The sequence below is a fragment of the Mastacembelus armatus genome, chromosome 22 (assembly GCF_900324485.2).
Source record: "Mastacembelus armatus chromosome 22, fMasArm1.2, whole genome shotgun sequence".
Classification (NCBI taxonomy): domain Eukaryota; kingdom Metazoa; phylum Chordata; class Actinopteri; order Synbranchiformes; family Mastacembelidae; genus Mastacembelus; species Mastacembelus armatus.
In genome coordinates, this window is record NC_046654.1 from 10,070,451 (window position 1) to 10,089,081 (window position 18,631).

Below are 18,631 nucleotides of genomic sequence, written 5' to 3' on the forward strand. Positions count from 1 at the left end.
CTCGATACCTTGTGAAATTTTTTGAAGTACCCCAATCCCTTTTTGAGTCCACTGTGCATGCAAAATTTACATACATGTAGTGGATTGTACGCTTATTGTACAGTTTCTCTTGATGTTACCATATAAATTGACCAGAAGCTTTTAGTTATGTCCTCACATACCAGGTGGTTAATTCCCAGTCATTCCTGTTGTTATATGCATTTTCTCTTCTTCAGTTCAGTCTCATATCTTTTTTTATTCCTTATCTCCTCTCCACTTTTTTTTCTTGTCTTTTCTCTAGAGGTTTCTCTGATGACGTGGTGGTTTAACTCATGTGGTGCCAGCGGTCCTAACGGCCCGACCCAGGCCCAGTGTGACAGCACCTACAGAAACACAAATGTCAGTGTTACTGTGGGGAAGGAAGGCCCATTGAAAGGAGTCCAGATGTGGAGGGTACCAGCTACCAACAGATACTTGTAAGTGATAGAGGAAATGACTTTGTTGCTCATCTATGTGAGATTTAAACTAGATGTCTCTCTCTTGTTTTTGATTTTCCCTGTTGACTGTTATTGTCTAAAAACTATTAAAAACAGATCAGTGACGCACAGCTTTGCACTTAGTCACATGCTTTTTGATTACAGTGAGCCAGCTGGGCACTCTGAGTTTTGTTTTTGGAGCTAGTCCACATGCTGTCTTGCTGCCCTTTATACTCACTAATATATAAAGTCTGTAGATAAAAATAGGGCCAGAGGAATGCTCCATTTGCTCCTGTTTGAGTAATGTTTCCTGGAAACTACATTCACTGTTTTAGGATATTATTTTGTCTATTATTCAAAATTCAAAAGTTTTTATTTGAGTTGTTTATAAAGATTTACATCTTCATGATTTAGAGCCATATACAGGTAATGCATAGTACTGAGACATGAACTAACATGGTTTCAGTCTTTTCTTACTTGACAATAATATAAGTCAGTCTTTTTAGTCTTCTTAGATAGGTCAGTTTTGAGAGCTTAGTAATTGAAGAGACAGCCACATGTGTTAATTTGGCTGCATGACTCAAAGAGCTGATCTAAGTGACAATTTAGAAGTGTGACTGTGTGTTCGAGGACTGAATTGTTCTGGCCATGAGATGCATAACTGATTATTGTCCTGCCAAATCAAGACCTCAAGCTGTTTGATTGCCTTTGCACACCCAGTCATGGGACTTAATTATCACACTCAGGCAACAGAAAAGGCTCAGGATATAGGGTGCTGAATTACCCGGGGTAAATTATACACAGGCGTACTTCCTGGCAAAGTTAGCACAGTGTGTGTTTGTAAAATGAGATGATTATAAAGCTACAGGTGACTGTGTCTCCCGATTAGTGTGTTGTGACAAGCAGACTCTATGTGCAGCTGTTGGTGCAAATGTACTGCGATCTGTCTGTCTAGTGTGACATGTGTCATGGAACCCATTTGTGATCCCGTTCTTACATGACATCGATCCTGTCAATCATCTCTCTCAGGATCTCTGCCTATGGGGCTGCAGGAGGGAAGGGAGCCAAAAACCACAACAAACGCAACCAAGGGGTATTTATATCTGCTGTATTTCCTCTGGTGAAAGGAGATTTACTATACATCTTGGTGGGCCATCAGGGGGAGGACGCGTGCCCCGGGGTGAGTACTGTATGGTGAGCCTTGATGACAGTCTGAAAGATTTTGTTGACAATAGCCCACTCAAATATCTTTTTGTAGAGAGTCTGACCTAGTTACACATTTACTGCCTGGATTTACTAATGTGAAGACAGCTCCTTTCTCTGCAGTTGACGCTTTCTCTCTCTCTCTCTCTCTCTCTCTCATGCTGTAGAGAAATCCTCAGACCCAGATGATCTGTCTCGGAGAGTCATCAGTGATTGAAGACGACCTCAGGGGAGAAGCTGGAGCCGAATGGGCGGGAGGAGGAGGTGGAGGAGGGGGGGCTACCTACGTCTTCAAGGTGACAGAATACACTTTGTGTTGCTTTAATCATGTGTCCTTTCTGTGGCTTTGTGTGATACCTAGTGCAAATTATCTGTACAGTATATACTAATAGGCATCAAAAATGACAGCAAGCTTCGTGACAAGATTCAGCATTGTCTTGTACTCACCCTACTCAGGGTTACACTCAACCTTGGACCTCAGTCATATAAGAAGATACTTTTGTTGAGATGCTACTTTTATGCATGTGCACCTCTTAGCGTCACACACAGTGTCAAACACATGAGAGTTACTGTATTGGTGTCTTGTCAGATGGAGGGAGGTGAGCCGTTACCCTTGCTGATCGCAGCTGGGGGAGGAGGAAATGCCTACCTGGAGCACCCAGAGTCTAGTCTGGACCACATACCACTGGAGCAGTATGAAAACAATACCATACGTCCCAGTACCAATGGTCAAATTGGTGCTGCAGGTATGTTAATATAAGGTATCCTATTGCCACTGCTTTTCAGTGTCTGTTTAAAGGGTTGGTGTTCCAAAGTGCAGCAAAACAAATGTTCTCATTTATTCATGGTGGTACCTAACCATTAAGATATTTCTGAGATATCCGTCTTTGAGGCTTTTCCCTCCACTGTTTTATTTGTCAAGTTCAGAAAATTTAAAAAGCATTTAAAGTTCAATGAAACCAGGGAGGTCTGTAGGAATTTGCTGTAACTGGAACACAGCTTTAGTCAATTCTTGGATTTGTTTGGCATTTCAGAGCGTTATTAGAAAGACAGCAGTGAAGAGATGCCAGAAAATCGAGACAGAGAGATTGTAAAAATGAAATTTTGATCTCAGCCTGATGGGAAATTTGTCTATCCAGACTATGTTTTAAACATATTAATGGTCCCAAGAGTAATTGTGAGTTGATAAAGGCTAGCAGGTTGAGAGCAGTGGTTTTAAATAGAAGCCAGAGAAAATAATCAGAAAAGACAGGAAAATGTAACTATGCCAAAAGCCAGATTTTACCTCTCTAAAAGGTATAGCCATTCTGCTATAGATTTACTTCAGTGTTTAAATATGCAAATCAAATACTCTTGAATGTAGTTTTGAGAGGTATTGAGACTCTTAACAGAGAAAGACACTGGTTCATTGAAGGCCAGAGAGGATTTGTCGGTTCTGTATACACAAACTTGAAGCAGTACAGTATTTCTTGGCATGCATGTGTACTCATACACAGCAGGTTCTTAGTCCTATGTGTAATAGCATTTACTGTATCTGGATTGTATTTATAGTTTCCTGACAGGTCCTGACCTTGGCAGCAGGACATCTAAGGCAGAAACATCTCTGTTTGCTCCTGGGAATGCCTGCTGGAACATTCTCAGTAAATCCCATCTGACCAACAGAGATTCCCAGACCAGCCAACAGCTCATCATTTTGAAACCCCTATGAGATTGTTTAGATGAAGATCTGAGTGTCAAGGGAAATATGTAGCTCGTAATAATAATGTGTAGGAGAGGCATAGGTATTTGTGCGCATTTGTGTGCGCGCTGTGTGTTTGCTGTTGCATGTATGTGAAGAGTGGCAGTGCTGACGCTGGTTATCCTGCCTTCACATGACACTAGAGCTGCAGTACAGCAGATAGGTACAGAATATATGTCATGGATAACAGGATGGGATTTAAAGATTTCTTACCAACTCTTCATGCTCTATACTGAATCACTTTTCACAAATGTGATCAAATATGTGATGCCTTATAAAGTATATACATGAAAAAGAACAACACCAGTGCAATGGATGTGTGGAAAGTGTGGAGGTGGTGTATGCTGTCGTACAAAAGCCAAAAGCAACAAAGACCTGTGTTTTTTGGGGGGTTTTTTTTGTATCTTTATATCTTTATTTAGCAAAATGAATGACTGAAACCTTATTGTTGACCCTCTCATGTACACCCACCAGCTGCCTGTGAACATCACCAAAGGAAAAAAGGACTACATGACAAAAACTGAGGTCAAACTCCGTGCTGATCTCCACTTATTTCAGTGCTGCTTGCTTCACTCTCAGTTCCAGCTGGATGTCTTCCCACCTTGTCAAATGCTATTTTCAAAGCAAATGTGCTCTCAGCTCTTGCCTTTTTGAGACTTTTGTCTGGACCCCGGTGCATCAAGCAGAGCCTGATTACCTGGCTGAACACCCAGTCAGTTTTCTGACCCTAAATGTCTCCATTGCTGATTCACCATGCTATATAAGCTCAGTGCTCATCAGCAGGGATTGGCTAATACTAATAATCAGGAGAAAAAAAAGCTACTGTGAATCCAAATAGTCAAAGACAACCCAACAGCTGTCTGCTTTGTGCAGGACTATCAGAAATTTTAGAACTTGACCCATGCTAGAGACTAAGAGCCACAAGGCCTTAACCTCTGACCTCTGACCCAATACTAAATCACCAGCAGTGAATGAAGTCTCTTCACCCCTACTCATTTGAAAATGGTGGAGTAAAGTCTACTCAAGTTGAACGGAAGCATCAGTGATTCATGTTTATCATTATTGCAGTCAGATGTTGCAGAAAATATGTTTTCTAGTTTTATGTCTTTTAAATGCTAATAACTAACAATAATCCATTTTGTACTAATGTTTGTTTTCTTAAAGGTGGAGGTGGAGGCTGGAAAGACAGTTCAGTTCCCCACCCAAGAGCTGGAAAGTCTCTGGTGGAGGGTGCAGTGGGGGGATCTTCATGTTCCCTGGCCCTGTCGAAGCTCAGCTGGACCACATTTGGGGGTTTTGGCGGTGGAGGTGGGGCCTGTACATCTGGAGGTGGTGGAGGAGGATATAGAGGTAAAAGGATTCTAGCAGCTTCTCCCAAATTACACTGCTTAACCTTTTTTCACCCCTACACTAAACTAAATTAAATCTGTTGCATCCTTCTTGTCTCTCCTACTTGTCACACAACTAAATTCCAACTAAATTAAAGAAATAATAATTTCTGTCTTTCTTAAAAGATTTACTGTGCTTCAGTTTGCAGCTTAATTTATTCTTTTCTGGTTGCACCGATTTTACAGTTTCCACTAAAAAAAAACATTTTATAGCATATAAATGTCACTATGATGTATATTTACATTTTCTTTATGGTTATTTCTATGCTTTTATCCTTGAAGATGCTGGTTTTGCAGGAGGAGGTATTGTAAGATCCTTCCAGTGTAATCAATCTTATCTTTCAGCTTTCAGATAAGTGTCAACATAAGTTAACTTGACTTTGATTGTAACATTAGTTTTGATAAGTGCTATAAAAATATATTACTTTTATTATGATTAATATTCTAGGCAGCACGGTGGATTGGTGGTCAGCACTGTTGCCTCACAGCAAGAAGGTTCCTGGTTTGAAACCTGGCAGGGGCCTTTCTGTGCAGAGTTTGCATGTTCTTCCAGTGCTTATGTACGAGGTTGTTTGTCTCTATGTGGCCCTGTGATGGACAGGTGACCTGTCCAGGGTGTACATCTGTCTTTCACCCTAAGAGAGCTGGGATGAGCTCCAGGAGATCCCTGTGACCCTAAATAGGAATAGGCAGGTTTAGATAATGGATGGATGATTAATATTCCTTTTGCATGAATTTTGTGACAGGAGGCGATGCAGCACTGACAGATGAGATCACAGCCAATGGTCAGAATGGAGTCTCATTCATCCACCCAATGGGAGAGATTTTCCTACAGCCTTTGGCAGGTGAGACACTGCATCATGTCTTTATGTTTATAAATATAATGACTAAACCAGAGGACTGAGCAAACAGACCAAACCATCCACTGATTAGTACAGTGAGATGTGGTAGCATTGAAGAAAGTGGAGTGAAGATCTATGTAATTTTGCGATGATGAGTAGCACTATGGAAGTACTGCTGAGAGTAGTAATGTAAGTAAAAAACATAATATTAAAATGAATTTCAAACATAGTCAAGAAATCACTTTTGTCTTTTTGAATTGAATTTGTGTAATTGCTGTGTAATTTTCAGAAAAAAATTACAGACGTATAAAAGTTAACTAAAACATCTGTATTTTCATTTTTCAATATGAAAAGTTAAGGAAATCTTTGGAGTTATGTAACATATAGTTTCATCATTATTTTGAGTTACTCCAGGATCAGAGAGCATTAAACATGACTGATCCTTAAGCAAACCGGCACTGTCGGTGTGTGGAGATTAAATCCTGAGCTCCTGCACTTCAGTTCACTTAGTTCTCCAAGCCATCGATCAGTGCTCACTCAGTGCTCCAGGGAGTGTGTGTGTCTGTGTGTGTCTGTGTGTGTCTGTGTGTGTGTGTCTGTGTGTGGATCCATTCGTGCCAAACTATGTCTGGACACTTAGGCTCACACACACAGTTGCAAGGATTTGCTGTGTTTTTTGTTTAGTTGTTTTTTTTTTTTTTGTTTTTTTTTTTGTGAGACTAGCCATCTGACTCTCATTATTCAGCAGGAGGAACAGGAAGGCAGTTGACTAATCCACAGCCTCATGGACCCTGTTGCCTTCGGCACCAACAGGCAGACTTTGGTTTTCATGAAGAAAAGAAAAGATCTGAAACAAGATGTTATCATTATTTAATTTAAAGGCAAATATGTTTTGCTGTAATGTAATTAAAACATGTTCTTATCTTAAAGTGAGAGTTTGTTATCTGGCACAAGGCACCAGGATACCTTTCCTATTCATAATTTTTATGCAAAAACTGTTAAGAGTTTGGAAAAACCTACTAATTAAGTAGATTAGAGACTACCAGTATGTATAGTGTAAACCTAAATGTTGAGCAAACAGCTGGGCATTGTGAACTCTTCATCAGCAGTATGGTGATTAAGCGATTGATATAAAGTAAAATACATTATAAATGATATGATGAATTAATTACATGATTGTTTCTTTAAGCAATGGAGAGTCATGGGGAGTGTGAGATCAAGGTGCAGCTGAACTGCAGCCACTGTCACTCACAGAGCTGCAAACGAGATGAAGTTACCCACCTTATCCTGTGTCTCTGTGAGGATGATGAAGTCCTGGCCAGTGACTATGTGACATGTATCAGTGCTCTAGGTATGTCATTATCCCCTAAATAACATACTTTTGCTTCAAAACAAAAACAGTCCTTATAGTCTATTAATCAACCCTCTTCTTCAATCTCTCCCAGCAGCTCCTCAGGGCCTGGCTCCACAGGGCCAGATGTCGACATCACTAATCCTGGCTGTTGTCATCTCCACCATCGCAAGCGGCATTGCGCTGATCTGCACCGCCATAGTACTCAGTAAGCGACTCCTCCAATTCTGTGTGCAGTCTGTGCCGGCCACCTTTCACCGGCTGTGAACGCAGCTGGATGCCCAGATGCTTCCAGATGTTGCTGACAACAGAAACGGGAACACCTTTGATATGCGTCGATTTAAGTGCCCTCCACTGGCAGTGTGCCAGATGATTAAAGGAGCTGTGGGAAAGATACATGTTTGAATTATACATTTGTGACACCATATGAAGTGATCACATATGAACACATTTATTCCAAGCACTCCTTTCAGGTGACAATCTCCTTTCCCTGGATGGATATAAAGACAGTAGAAGTAAGAATGAAAGGAAATTATACTTCATATGAGAAGTGAGATAATGGTGATTACAATTAAATATCATGTTGCTCATATATTGTATTTAGTGGCTACAATAGAGGGGTTGCTGTTGTGGAAGCATGAAACAACAGGTATTTTAAGCATCTCACTGTATGATTTTAATATAGATGCGCTATAAAAAGGACATGAAGAAAGTTTTAACATTTGACTAGAAAGCTGCTTCTGCTGAAGATGTGTACTGATGACTGAAATTAGTGGTAAATGACAGGTGTTATGATTCAGTGGCTTAAAAAAAAAGCTACAGAGACAATTGTGATGATGTAGAGTTATGAAAGAAGCTATGAAAAAACAGATAAATCTGATTAAAAGATCGGCCATTCAGTCATTTTAGAAAGTCCACAATGCCAGTCAGAACTTACAGGCATTAACTCTTATTTAAGAGACATAGTGAGCGTCTTTTTCTGGTTGAAGTCATTTGCATTTGCTCGGCTGTAGGTTTGCCCTAATCTAAGACAAATTGTCAGACATGCTGTAAAATGTTTAATGATGGGGACACACAAATAAAACTGCTTAAAATGGGAATGAGGGAATTAAGAACCTCTTGGTGTAGTAGGAAATTGAGACATCTGAGGGATAAGAGACAACCCCAATAAAATATTTAATAACAATTATTAGTTAATTCTATTAATGTTTCATTGATATTTAACTCTCAGAAGCTGCTATGCAATATAAGATGTACTAAATCTAGTTTTACTAACAGCAGACTCTGAACAATGGAGGTTCAGATTGTATAACTACAGTTTGCATATGGCAATGTTTATATTCCAGACAGTCATTTTGAAGTAATATAGGGCAGAGAGGGATTATACAGTTACTAATACATTTTTTGCACCTTTGTCACTTTTTGACAAGTGTCTGCTGCAGAAAATTGGGAAGGGAATCCTTAGATTTCAGTCAACGAGCTAATCTTCCACCAAATGCTATTTCATGTGTTTGAATGTAGCAGGTTGTGTCTCTCTGTTGCCCTCTCAATCACCTCACTCAATGTGCTGAATATTAAGTGAAGCTCTTTGGAGGATTCACTCTCTCTTTCTTTCCAACTGTCAGTTTTTGGTGCATTTTACCTTTGGGTAAGGGCCTCTGGAGGAATCTGCACAGCCCTGACTCCTGGTGAAATATGAGATACATTTTCAGCTCTCTGGGCTTGAACACAGCCTGACAAAAAAAAAAAAAAACAAAACAAAACAGGCATGACATGATAAAAGCAGTCACATAAACTAACATTGTATAAAATAAAACTCATAGACAGAAAAGTGCAGTTATCTTTAGGTCGTTTAACTTAGTCAAAATGAACTTAGTTACTTCTGTTTCATTTTGAGCTACTGGTAGACCTTTGCAGATTATTCTGATTCATATTGGATGTCATTGCTAATGCATGTATGAAATGCACATTGGGAAACACTTGTTTATTTATAGTTGACATATCACAGTATATTTTATAAAAATTGAATAAACATCCTGCAGATGCAGACAAACACAACTAAACTGTACGGCACCACTGCGCTTCCTGGAGATGAAAGATTTGAGAAATGGGCAGCAATGTTGATGCAATGGGCACATTTTAGAAAAATGGGGAAAAATAAAGTGGAAAGAAAAGGTTAGTGAGGGTTGAGGTCAGCCAGGCTGGCAGATATTAGTAATCAGATAAATGGTGTTTTCGGACAAAAGAGGCAAAGTTCTGAACAGAGAAAAATGGGAAAAGGTTTGAGGTTATTTATAGCTACACATGAATTTATGTGCAAACTGAATGTAACTCGACAGATATTAATTGCAGATAAGGTGATTCCTCTGCTAATTATAGCAAGTCATTAATAAAGCTGTGGAGAGTAACTGCATGACATTGTACTCTATAATTACCTGACATAGTACAAACTGGGCACAATATAATGGATCAAACCTCTTTTTTTTATAAAAAAAATAGATGACATATTTAGTGCGACCTCCTCATTTAACTGCTTTGTGTGAATTTGCAACTGAATAAATCAAGTACTAAAACAATAATGAATGAGATGTGTGCAATACCTTATACATATATTTTTGGCTTTTAGAAAAGGAAGATGTTTATCAAAAGTTTGTTTATCAGGGAATTTGAAAAGGCAGCAGAACACACACACACACACACGCTTCAGGTTAACAGTTTCTCTTCACCTGAGCTCTCCCCCATGCAGGGAGGTAGTCTGTTCCCTGGGTGCCCCATCTCCTTCATCCCCACCCTACCCCTCCCCCCTACAGCTCCAATCCTCCACCTTCCTTCCTCCCTCCTTCCCCAGTCTCAATCCTACCCACATCCTCAGTCCCTAGCATCTGCACCGGGCGATGGCTCAACGACACCTCTTACCTGCACGCAACGCCCCCCCCTCCCTGGCAGACTACCAACCTGCATCGGGGACGTGGACTGTATCCACAGTGGGTGAGTCCAAACTCACTGGCATAGACAGTCTAGGAGCAGTAACCAAGGAGAGGACATTCCACATGCATCCTGAAAAGTGGTGTGTTTGTGTGCGTAAAGAGTTGTCTTCTCAAAGTAGAGCTCCACCGACATTACGTAAACTCTGTTTACAGGTGTTGCGGAGTACTACTGCACATGTGCAGAAGGTTGTAAGGCCTGTGTGTGGCTCCAGAAGGAGCTGCACATAACAGCTTAAGTTTTCTCAAGTGATGTCACTTGAGTCAGCATCAGTAGGGTCTAACAACAAATTCACTGTAGTAAAATAGTGTATTGGTGGAGTAATAACAAAATGACTGTGAACCATTTTTACAAACTTTTCATTTCTGTCTTAAGAATGTTATTGTTACACTGAAAAACCTCAACTACTGAGATGCGGCTTGACCCCTCCTTGTGTTACCGCTCCTATGTTTTAAAGATAGTCGGAAAGTTTCTTCTACAACCTACATGCAAGTGTGGGCTCCTGGTTACAGTGAACATTGTCATGTCTAAAAACAAATGTTTCTTAGATTGTGAAGTAAAATCAGCTTGTTTGTCCCTTTAGTGTGGTACCGCAGGAAGAATGACCTGTATGCAGTGAGAGGGCGCCTGCAGAGTCCAGAGTACAAGCTGAGCAAGATCCGCTCCTCCACCATCATGACAGACTACAACCCCAACTACTGCTTTGCAGGGAAGGCAGCATCACTCAGCGAACTGAAGGAAGTACCACGCAAGAACATCACCCTCCTCAGGTATGGACACTGCTACAAAGTGTGTGAGGGTTTGCAGATGCATACTTGGAGTCCATGCCGTTACCTATTTAGAATAGGTTGTGATATATTAAACAGTGATGATCAGTTGTGTTTTTCGCAGGGCTCTCGGCCATGGTGCATTTGGTGAAGTCTATGAAGGACAAATTCTGGGGATGAGCAATGATAACAATCCCATGCAGGTGGCCATAAAGGTCAGCTGACACACACACACATACACACATATATGCAGGATTTGAAAAGAGAGGGTTTGTATTACATTTATTCAAAAAATGTCCACCTACTTTTACCACTAATTATGAAAATATAAAGTAATGGTCTGTTGTTTTCAAATAATTATGATACATTATCACATACTGCAAAATCATCCTGTGTGTACAACATGACTGATGACTATGAAAAGGAGGATATAAATGTACTTAACTCATGCCCTCAGATCACCTGGCTTAAAAACTGCAAAAAAAGAAAAGAAAAAGTTGAATGAACTCCACATGGGTTTGCCTGCTTTTCAATGGCCTACTGATTAGGCCTAATGATACCTTTCCTCTTGACAATAGCACACACTCATCCATCAAACTGCTTCTCTGATTCTTTCTGCTCCACAGACTCTTCCAGAAATCTGCTCCGAACAGGATGAAATGGATTTCCTAATGGAGGCTCTGATTATGAGGTGCGCCGTATAGGAGCAGCGGACTGCCTACTACATTACACACTGCCTGATGATTTACTTCGCATTATGAGTCACCCAGTGCCACCTTCCTTTAGCAGTACTGACCTGTGTGAAGCAGCTGTGTGCTCAGGTGGCTTTGTTTCATAGCTTAACATGTGCTTCTGGGTTACAAAAGATAACTGCCAGAGCTAAATGTGAAATCAGGTCACTGATTTGTGTAGTACACATTTTTGCTTTTCATATAATTAGCAGGTTGCTTCAGCTTTTGTTTTGAGAGGCCAGTTAGTCCAAACACCTAATGATGATGTCTGTAGGGATGTACACTGTTAGAACACCTCAGTTTTATTGAAATTTAAGCAGTTTAATGTCTCATTACTCTGAAATTACAGCATAGAAAAAAATAAACAGTTGGACATAAATAATTGGGATTGTTTTAACAAGATTTTAACTAAATTTGTGATGCATCAAAGTAGCCACCTTTGCAGGTTGTGTTGGGCTCATAAATTTATATTCCCCTGGCACAATTTGAGAAATATTGGCATTTTTTGCAAAGTATAGTTGAACACGCAAAGCATGTCTCCCTTTTTTAAAAATATAATAAGTACAATTACTAGACATACCATCTGACCACTTGCCTTATAATGAAAAGGTTTCTGTGTAATCTTTTCACTTTACTGCTTACCTTTGCACCATTTTCAAAAACTGGAAAAACTGAGGTTTGATCTCAGGAAAGAAAAAGGTAATTTGGTCTTGAAATTAGTTTCTGCCCAAAACATCTGCTGGGCATTCATGTTGTGAAAAGGAAAAGTATTAATCTTATTTGATGAGGTGTAATCCTGGCCCATCAACTTTTCCATTTGAGCAAAACAGTGTAGAAGATATAACCCAGCAGCCAACATAAAGATCAAGCCTGTCAGCAGCAAAATGATATGTCCTGCTTAGAATCCAGCAAAGCCAAATTTGGGCAGAATATTTGAAACTGAACTTCACTACTGAACTGCACTAAATCAGAATGTTTTGCTCAAAACTTTTTCTCTGCTGACAGTTCTATCTGTTCTATCTGACTTTAAAGTCTTGAGTGAATGAGGTTCACTATAAATTCCTTACATTTTGAGGACATGAGGAAAACATTTATAGAATCTGGTGTTGCATCAAATGTATGCTTTGTTGTGTGCATAGTCCAGGACAAAATTTAAAGGGGCAGTTACCCAGGAAGAGAACATATGTTTTGACTTTTTCGTCTTTGTTTCAACTTTTTTTTCTTCGAAAATAAAGCCACTTTTCACATTAATACACACAGATCATCCACGATAAGGACACACATATTCAACCTGCTAACCCCAGTGTTGTTCATTGTATGTCTGTGCAGTAAGTTCAGCCATGAGAACATTGTGCGTTGCATCGGTGTCAGTCTGAACATCTTGCCACGCTTCATCCTGTTGGAGCTGATGACCGGAGGAGACATGAAGAGCTTTCTGAGACAGAACAGGCCACGAGCTGTACGTCTGTACTGCACCTTCCTGTGTGGACAAATACTGTATATGTGTGTGTGTGTGTGTGTGTGTGTGTGTGGTACACTAAGCTGAGCTGTGTTTTATTCAGGGCCAGACCTCTTTTCTGACAATGTGGGAGCTGCTGCGGATGGCCAGGGACATCGCCTGTGGTTGTCGCTACCTGGAGGAGAACCACTTCATCCACAGGTTCAGATTCTCACTCAGTATTTGCGACGAAGAGCTCCATTTAAATCCAAACTCAGTGTGTGTGTGTGTGTGTGTGTGTGTTTTATGTTTCATTTTATGTATCATTTTATGTTTACTAACATAAAATGATGAGAGCCAAATGTGAAAAATCTGAATGTCAGTCATGCCATTACATGATTACTTCCTATTTTGTTAAATGCAGGAATTGATTTTTCTGAGCTGTTCTTGCATGTGCACTTTGTTTACTGTAAGCCACAGCCAATTTCAAGCCCAACTATAAGCTTTCCTGGCCATACATTTGATGAATTTGGTGTGTTGGAGAGCTTGTTGTCATCATAAAGCCCCAGTATGTACTCATAACAGGTCTTTTGTTTTTCAGAGACATTGCTGCTAGAAATTGCCTCCTTACCTGCCCTGGGCCAGACAGAGTAGCTAAGATTGGAGACTTCGGCATGGCACGAGACATTTACAGGTTTGTGTGCTGCATGTGTCCACATACCAGAGCACACATGATGATTAACGATAATGTTTCTCATGGAGGCAGCAGTCAGCGCTGGCTGCATGTTGTTAATGGGGCACCAGTTGAACGGCTTCTTCTATGGGGCCAGACTCTAAAATTTACTTTCAGAGTCAGTGGCCTTGTGATATTTACCTTTTCTTTTAAACACCACTGCTTTTCTTTTCCCAGAGCCAGCTATTACAGGAAAGGTGGTCGTGCCATGCTGCCAGTCAAATGGATGCCACCTGAGGCCTTTATGGAGGGAATCTTCACATGCAAGACTGATACATGGTATAAATAGAAACCAAATATCTTTAACGAGGATATTAGTTTGAATTTGCATGGGTCTGTAGGTCTTTAAATGCTCTGTGTAATATGTTCACACTTTTTTTTTTCATATATATATTATTCAAACATCAGGGACTGTGTATCAGTAAACTTTTCTTGACCTTAAATTGTCTTGAGGTGTGACAGCTAATTTAAAATCTTTTATGTGCTTAGAAAAGTGCAAGCTGAAGAGATTTTCACAGGCCAAGCAAATTTACTATTAAACAAAAGCAGACAAACCTTCAGAGAGTTCAGCTCTGGAGAGCAGTATATCTTGTGAACATCATTACAAGACAGAACAGCATCTGTATTCAAGACAGAGCGCCAAGTGAATAAAGAGTGGCCCGTTCTTGTTAGCAGAAGTACAATCAAAACAGAGTTGAAGAGGAACAGTGGCCAATCCCATTCTGCATTGACAAGTCAAACATGTCATTTCTTTTTTCAAGATTGGAAGAAAGATTTGTTTACAGATCAAATCAGAGAAAAAGTCAGAACTTTATAAAAACAAGAGTTTTTGTGACTGTGTCAGAACAGTCAGGTTTTCACTAACACAAACAACGTGTGTAGTGTTGGTGAAAATTCAACTACAAATACATAAAAATGATGTTTTCAATGTTCAGAGTTTCTTGCCATGCACTGAGACTTATGAAAACTCCTGCACTTGATAAAAATATGAGTGTAATTACTGTTTGATGTGGCCATGCATTCACAAACATTTTGTCTGGAGGAAATCCACATGGAAGAGAGAATCACTGTAGAGATTTATAGTAAGATGCAAATGAGGTGGATTTTAGCTTTTTCTAATTCAACATTTATTCTGACCAAACGAAAGTGACTATAGCTGGTTAGAGCATTTGATTTATGTAGTACTCATTCTAGTATTCTGTCAGAAGAACATAAGGCATGCCTCTCTGTTTAAGTGATCCAGACTGGTCAATTGTTGATTTGTGTCTCCCCCTACAGGTCATTTGGAGTGCTGCTATGGGAGATTCTCTCTCTGGGCTATATGCCATATCCTTGTAGGACCAACCAGGAGGTGCTGGAGTTTGTCACCAGTGGGGGCAGGATGGATCCTCCCAAGGGCTGCCCAGGGCCTGTGTGAGTACTGACAGGAGAGATGAGCCAGGGTATGAAGTCCAAAAAGGGCAGAAAATAAAGTGGCATTAGTTTGACTTGAGTTGTACTGTTTAACAGTTCTTTGCATTGTCAGGCAGGTTTTCTGTTTGTACATGTTTCACTAATTGCTACATTTATTAAAGGTTGTTTTTATTCATGCAGGAACTGAAGCACCTTTAACAGTTTATCATTTGCCCAGATGTATTACATTCACAATATAATTTATGTAGAACTTACCTAACAACATATCTGAAAGTGGTGTGTTTTACTGTGCAGCTATCGGATCATGACCCAGTGTTGGCAGCACTGCCCTGAGCATCGGCCCAACTTTTCAACTATCCTGGAGAGAATTAATTACTGTACACAGGTACACTTCATATTATAAACTGTCTATAGCCCAGACTGCACTTTTGTGCTGCAGGTTCTTTACACATTCAGTTTAAAGTAAATGACAAAAATATGCTTTTTTTTTGTCTATCCTTCCTTTCCTCATTTTACTACCTTGTACAGTACTTATGCACATATTGTTTTTACCTGTCTTTATCAGGACCCAGATGTGATCAACACACCTCTACCAGTGGAATATGGCCCAGTCACAGAGGACTATGGCGGCACAGTAATTCGTCCCTCTGAGCACACTTCCACCAGCCTCACTCCCTTTTTGGTCTCCCACTCTGTTTCCCAGGATTCCCCCTCTCAGCTGGGTATCTCATCTCTCGGTCTAAGTCCCACCCCTCTGCCTCCACAGCCTACCAAACCACGTCTGCTCCTTCAAAGAACCCAACCTGTTCATCATGTAGTGGCATCATGCCGTGAAGTCCTGGAGCCGTCCTGGGCTGAGCCTGTTCCTGCCCCTGGTTTGTCAGCAGCAGCAGGCATCTGCACAGGAGGCCACTGGCTCCACCCTGAGCCTCCCCAACACCAGCTTTGCTCCACAAACAGCTCCTCATCAGCCAGTCAGAAGCTGAAGAACAAAACAAAAAACCTGTGGAACCCCACATACGGATCCTGGGTTTTGGAAAACTTCAGGGTGAAGAAAACACTGGCTCACACTCAGTCCATGCCACTCACAAGCTCGACTCCCTCCACCCTCAACACACAGCCCTGCAGTCCAGCCTCAGACAGCAAAGAGGCTGCAAGTGATAACATCAACAGCACCCACCCCAGCTCTCCCAGCCTCTGCACTTTAACTCCATCAGCATCCTGTCAGGTGCAAGCTGCCCCAAGCACATCTTCCCATAAGACCCCAGCAGGTGGCACCACAAAAGGTGGCATGGACCTGGCTAAGCTCCAGAGTTTCCCCTGTGGAAATGTTAATTATGCCTATGACGAGTTAAACTATGAGGCAGAAAGCCTGCCCCTGGTTATGCCCAAAGCCCCAGAAGCCATTGCAAACACCAGCTCTGCCCAGAGTGTCCCCACAGGAAGTAGCATGGGAGTGGCATTAGGCCTTCATGCGTCTTCATCCTGTATGCCCAAGATGCTGCTGAAGCGCCATGCCAGCTACGGACACAAGGATGTGAAGAGAGACACCACAGCTGAGAAACCCACACGTGACCGAGACTCAGGCTTTTCTCTGTCTGAAGACCTCAGTGTTACCCCAATCTAAGAACCAGCTTACTGCAACAGGGATTTATTTGAAAATGTTACCTAGAGCCCCTTTTCTGACAAACCGAAGCTTTCTATTTCTGGAACAAAACACATGACCTCGAGGGCTCCATCAAATCAATAGAGCTCCTGGAATGCTGGAAAACACAGTCGAACACTCGTGCACACAAACGCTCCTCTGCACTGTTATACAGAGAGCCAGCGCTGGACTCAGGGCCTTTTCCTGGGCTTCTGGTACATTGGTAGCTGAACACTGAAGCTGAAACACTGGACCGACATGTAGCCCAGCACTTTCTCAGTGTCCAGGCAGTTGGTGATGGCTGTCATAAATAACTACTGTAGTAAGCCTTTTTTTTTTTTAACCTTCTTTTTTCTGTAGTTTCCCATAAAAGCTCAGCTTCACAGTATTATTATCTGTTGCATTATTGTTATAGTTTTTTTTTTTTGGAACTTGTATTATTCAGTGTGCAGTGTGACCATAACTATCCAAAAATATTAAACCATCAGGAGGAGAACCTCCAAGAATGTGCTTTATTAGAAGTTTTAATTCTAGTGTAGTGGAAAACCACAGTAATTTGTTGTAGAGTAATTAATGCTTCTTTTAAATGTGATAGTGGAATCACATAAATATATAATGAGTGTGTTTCGTTTCATTTTATACATATTTTAGGAACTTTAGTACTAGTTGACCCACTAACATGATTCTCATTTCCTTTCACCCCAAATAATGTGAATGTCCTAAACTACTGCAATAGCATATATTGCATATATTTTTCTACATATAGTACAGTAGATCTTGTGCCTGAAAGTTTATTCTTGATCCTGGAAGCAGCAGTTCGGCAGAACGTTCTCAACACAAGGGTGTTACCTACTCCCAACCTTGCAGCCATATAATGGACGTCGCCTAAAGATGTTCAGTTGTCACAGCTATGGATTAGTTCATCATGTGCTCTAATTTCAGTAACGTGACTGATTGTTGTTAAAAGGACGGTGTGTGTGTGTTTCCTGCACATGTTGTCTTACACCAGTCCAGATTTTCTCTCAGGGTGGAGTACAGTCTTAGACTGTACCAGCAGAAATGTTAAAGGAACAGTTAGAAGGTCTTATGTGCTTTAAATGAGAGTAAGTAAAACATTTTTCATATCTGTGCGGTAAATATGAAGCTATAGCCAACATTAGCTTACCTTAGCATAAAACTGCAGCAATGATTTACTGTAGCCTGGGCCTTTCTCTCTACCTTTAAAGCTGACTATTAAACAGTTGTGTTTCTGTTGTCAGATAGACCTAACAGGGTACTTGGGCTTTGCTGGGAACAGCTGGTGGAAGACTGTACAGAATGATTTCAATTCCCACCTCTGAGAGAGCTTTTCCCTTGTCCCAGAGGAGGTAGGGGGACATGCAGTCTAAATGGATCCTGTTTAACACCTCCATTGTGGAAGAAGCTGCACGCAGTTCTGGCCAAAAGTTTGCTGGTGCCTGTGAAGGTGACAACTCTGGACACCAGAGGTGAGGGAAGCCATTAGCTTGAAGAAGGAGGCTTTCGGAGCTTGGCTGGCTTTGGGAAGTCTTGCTTTAGCAGTGGAGACCCAGTAAGTAAAAAAACACAGTGTCTGCTGCAGTTGACAAAGCAAAACCTGTGGCATTGGAGGAGTTTGGACAGATCATGGAGAGGGACTTTTGGTTGCCTTCGAAATGTTCCTGGGAAATTGTATTGGATCCAGGAGGAACAATGCAGGCTCCATCCTGGCTTCAGCACAGTGGACCAGCTTTTTACTCTCTCACAGATGATTGAAGGACCCTGGAAGTTTGCCAATCCAGTCTAAATGTGTTCAGTGACTTGGTTCCCTGAGAGACTCTGTGAGTGCTTTGGGGAGTACTGGGTATCGGTTTCGCTTTACCGGGCCATCAGGTCCCTGTGTCCTCTAGAGTGAAAGCTGTCACACTCAGCATTAAGTCAAGGG

The 18,631-nt window shown here is 41.0% G+C and overlaps 1 protein-coding gene across 1 annotated transcript in view; it reads left to right on the plus strand.

Moving 5' to 3' along the window:
* Positions 1–16,671, plus strand: part of ltk (leukocyte receptor tyrosine kinase) — a 39,189-nt gene extending 22,518 nt beyond the window's left edge. The window contains exons 12-29 of the mRNA XM_026303495.1: positions 281–455; positions 1,485–1,635; positions 1,826–1,954; positions 2,248–2,404; positions 4,561–4,746; positions 5,531–5,629; positions 6,816–6,977; positions 7,072–7,185; positions 10,546–10,732; positions 10,854–10,944; positions 11,356–11,420; positions 12,790–12,919; positions 13,023–13,120; positions 13,500–13,592; positions 13,809–13,910; positions 14,910–15,044; positions 15,339–15,429; positions 15,610–16,671. Coding sequence (XP_026159280.1) covers positions 281–455; positions 1,485–1,635; positions 1,826–1,954; positions 2,248–2,404; positions 4,561–4,746; positions 5,531–5,629; positions 6,816–6,977; positions 7,072–7,185; positions 10,546–10,732; positions 10,854–10,944; positions 11,356–11,420; positions 12,790–12,919; positions 13,023–13,120; positions 13,500–13,592; positions 13,809–13,910; positions 14,910–15,044; positions 15,339–15,429; positions 15,610–16,671 — 3,227 coding nt within the window. The remainder of the gene's footprint in view (positions 1–280; positions 456–1,484; positions 1,636–1,825; positions 1,955–2,247; positions 2,405–4,560; positions 4,747–5,530; positions 5,630–6,815; positions 6,978–7,071; positions 7,186–10,545; positions 10,733–10,853; positions 10,945–11,355; positions 11,421–12,789; positions 12,920–13,022; positions 13,121–13,499; positions 13,593–13,808; positions 13,911–14,909; positions 15,045–15,338; positions 15,430–15,609) is intronic.
* The last annotated feature ends 1,960 nt before the right edge of the window (positions 16,672–18,631 follow it).